Here is a 2,962-nt window from a genome sequence, read left to right as displayed (position 1 = left end):
ATTGCCTTAGTAATATATGTTACAAAAAATGCCTTCCACAGCAAAACACACTGAGAACAGGGACGAGTGCAAACCAAACAAATCAGAAAGTAAATTATCTGTGAAACCACTGATTTCAATGCAACAGGGAACAGTTATAGAAGTTTCAACACAGCTTTTCCTCCTCTGGAGTATGCAGAGCATCTTTTTCTCTACTGGAACTCCTGACCTAGGTCAAAATGTTGCACTGACACTAAGATTTCAATTATTTTCCTCCCAGAGAGACCTAAACATAGTCCCCAACAACCTCTTTACTTTGTTGGACTAGAAGAAAAACCTGTCTTGCCAAGGCAAAAGATGTGCAATGTGCTCTCCTCAGCTGCTGGGCAGAGAGATAAGGAGAACTTGGAACATAAAAATGTGGATTCCACACCATGACTGCTTCTCAGATCTCTATTCCAATCAGTTTGTACTGACTTCCAAATCAGCATGAGCACTCTACTCAGATGCCTCAGCAGAACCTCACAAATCTTATGTTCTGTCAGGCTTTCTTTTCTGAGCATCTCTACACAAAAGGATTCTGAAGAGATGATCAACACCTTTATCTTTTGGTCCACACTAACATAGTAAACAATACCTTCCTGTACCTCTGATGCCAAAGTGCAGCTATAAAGCTACACAAATTCCTGGATGTGCACCACAGTTTATCTGATGTCAGCACTTCTTTATAGGCTGAAGTGTTTATAGGCTGGAAAATTCTCACTGTGAGTATATCTTACTGAGGGAAAAAAATCCTTCTTCTGCCCTGTTCAGTATTTTTTAATGTTATGAAATAATTGACATTTCTTCCCTCTCTCTGCTCTCATTGATGAAGGTGATGATGCTTTTGAAGTACTTCATGAATTCCATCCGCACATCTTCAGGATCTTCCTCTAAGTTGGAATGTATTAGTTTTAACTTGTTCAGTGGGTAAGCTTTGGAAGTAAATAAAAAATAATTAGGTATATTCCTCTTATAACTGAAATATTCACAATCAAAGTCATGGGACAGCTCATGTTGAAATCAGCTGGAATTCAGTGGTACCCAGTGTCTGATAGCCCAGATAACATGGGACACATGAACAAGAAATGCAGCATAACTTGTCAGTGTCACAAACACAACTCATCACCTGATTAAATTCTCCCAAATCTATTATTATTACTATTAAAGCTTATAGTCTGGTTTTGGGCTCACATTCAGTTAGGCAAAATCAAACAAATTTAGCACTGAACTGCAGTTTTACTACCAAAGTGAGATGACATGAGGCAGTTATATTAAATATGGATTCATGTATTGATACTTATTACAAATATGTGTTTGTTTGAACACTGGGACAGGCTGCCCAGGGCGAGTGTGTGTTCCAATTGGTATAAACAGCCACAATTCTGCAGTCTATAAGGTACTTGTTAGGAATTTTAAGAGGCAGATCATTAGCCTTTTGTTTCAAAGTGCTCCTATTCTTCTGATTGATAAAAAGCAGACTTAAATGGCCTCAAAAAGTGTCAGTGGACCAAAAAAAATCCAAGATAAGAACTAAACTATTACTCATGAGGAAATATGGCAGGAGTTCCAGTTCCTGGCTCAGCTGCATGCTCAGTGTGTGACCTTAGAGAAGCCACTCAAACTCTTCTTGCAAAGCACTCTAGTGTTCTTTCATTGGCAGATTTAAAGAAAAAATGCAAGCTATAGGGTATGAACAATTTGAAAGACACATAGATAAGTGAAAAACAGAGTTACAGATGGTGTTTTCCATTTCCTTACCCAAGGACAGGTTTTCTGTGTCCCCTGCACTGCCTGGCTTGTGATGTGCCACCAGGAGACACTGACTGTCAAGCAGTGGCTGCTGCTGCACAAAGCAGGAGTACCAGGTTTCAATCTCTTTCAGGTGACTAGGCAGCTCAGGGTTGAAGATTATTATTACACCATGAGAGTCTTTCATCAGAGCTGGCCAGCATGTCTCAAACCTTGAAAAAGAGGTGCACACAAAATGTTAAGATTGATTGCTGGAAAACAGAAACATGCACTCAAACTTCCTCAAGTTTTCTTCTTCCCTCCTCAAGAACAAATTTAAGTACTTTTTTTTCATTATAACATTAGTAATCTTGCCAGTGATCTATCATATTCCAGCTATGTTGAGTTACATATTGTGTTAGTTGGTCCCATGATTTGCTGACAGTGTAGTATTTGGTCAAATGCTTATTTAAACTTATTTCAACATTTCCCTAAAAATGGATTTGATCTGTTCTCAACTGTAACTTTTGGAATTTAGGCCTCAATCATATACACACATTGTTTGAAGTCCATTCACATAATAGTTTCAAGGAGATGAAGGCAATTAGAGAGTGGGCCTCTATCTCCTGTAACTCCAGTCCAGGAGCTGTGGACTCTACTGCTATACCCATGGCAGAGAATACCTCATGTCAGATGTTTTTCAGTAGAAACTATACAAAATCCACTGGGGTAAAGACTCAGGAATATTCCTCATCTCAAACAGATCATGTGTTTCAGGCCTTGTGTGAACAGCACGATTATGAGTTCAGTGACCTGCAGAAGTAAGAAGGATGCTGGCTTACTTTTGATCACCACTGCAGTCCCACAGCTCGAACCGGCACCCAGTTCCCTTGCTGCCACCGTTCAGGTTTGGCTTCTCATACTCCAGGATCCTGCGGGAATGATGGAGAGCGATGGGACACGAGCTGAGCGGGGACAGCGGTGCCACCGCAGGGCTCGGCTCACCTGACCCCCTGCGTCGGGCTGCCCCTGCCGATCCCTTCGGTGCTCTCCGACACAAAGTTTGCCAGCACCGACTTTCCAGCCTGGCAGAACGAGGGAGGGAAAGACACACGTAAGGATTTAATATGCCGAAGCCACAACGACGCTGCTTACCCAAGTGTGCCCAGGCCTGACCCGCGGCCCGGGGCGCCCCAGCCCCGCAGCCTGCGAG

The 2,962-nt window shown here is 42.1% G+C and overlaps 1 protein-coding gene across 1 annotated transcript; it reads right to left on the bottom strand.

Moving 5' to 3' along the window:
* Window positions 1-702: 702 nt before the first annotated feature.
* Window positions 703-2,834, bottom strand: IFT22 (intraflagellar transport 22; the record flags this gene model as incomplete). The annotated part of the gene is made up of 4 exons (XM_009078735.1): window positions 703-953; window positions 1,780-1,982; window positions 2,592-2,681; window positions 2,755-2,834. Coding segments are annotated over 4 exons (522 nt in total), but the record flags the coding sequence as incomplete, so codon positions are not given.
* Window positions 2,835-2,962: the final 128 nt, after the last annotated feature.

This window comes from Acanthisitta chloris, unplaced genomic scaffold (genome assembly GCF_000695815.1).
Source record: "Acanthisitta chloris isolate BGI_N310 unplaced genomic scaffold, ASM69581v1 scaffold39420, whole genome shotgun sequence".
Taxonomy (NCBI): Eukaryota; Metazoa; Chordata; class Aves; order Passeriformes; family Acanthisittidae; genus Acanthisitta; species Acanthisitta chloris.
Note: the sequence above shows the minus strand (reverse complement) of the source record. Positions and strands in the feature narration are given on the sequence as shown.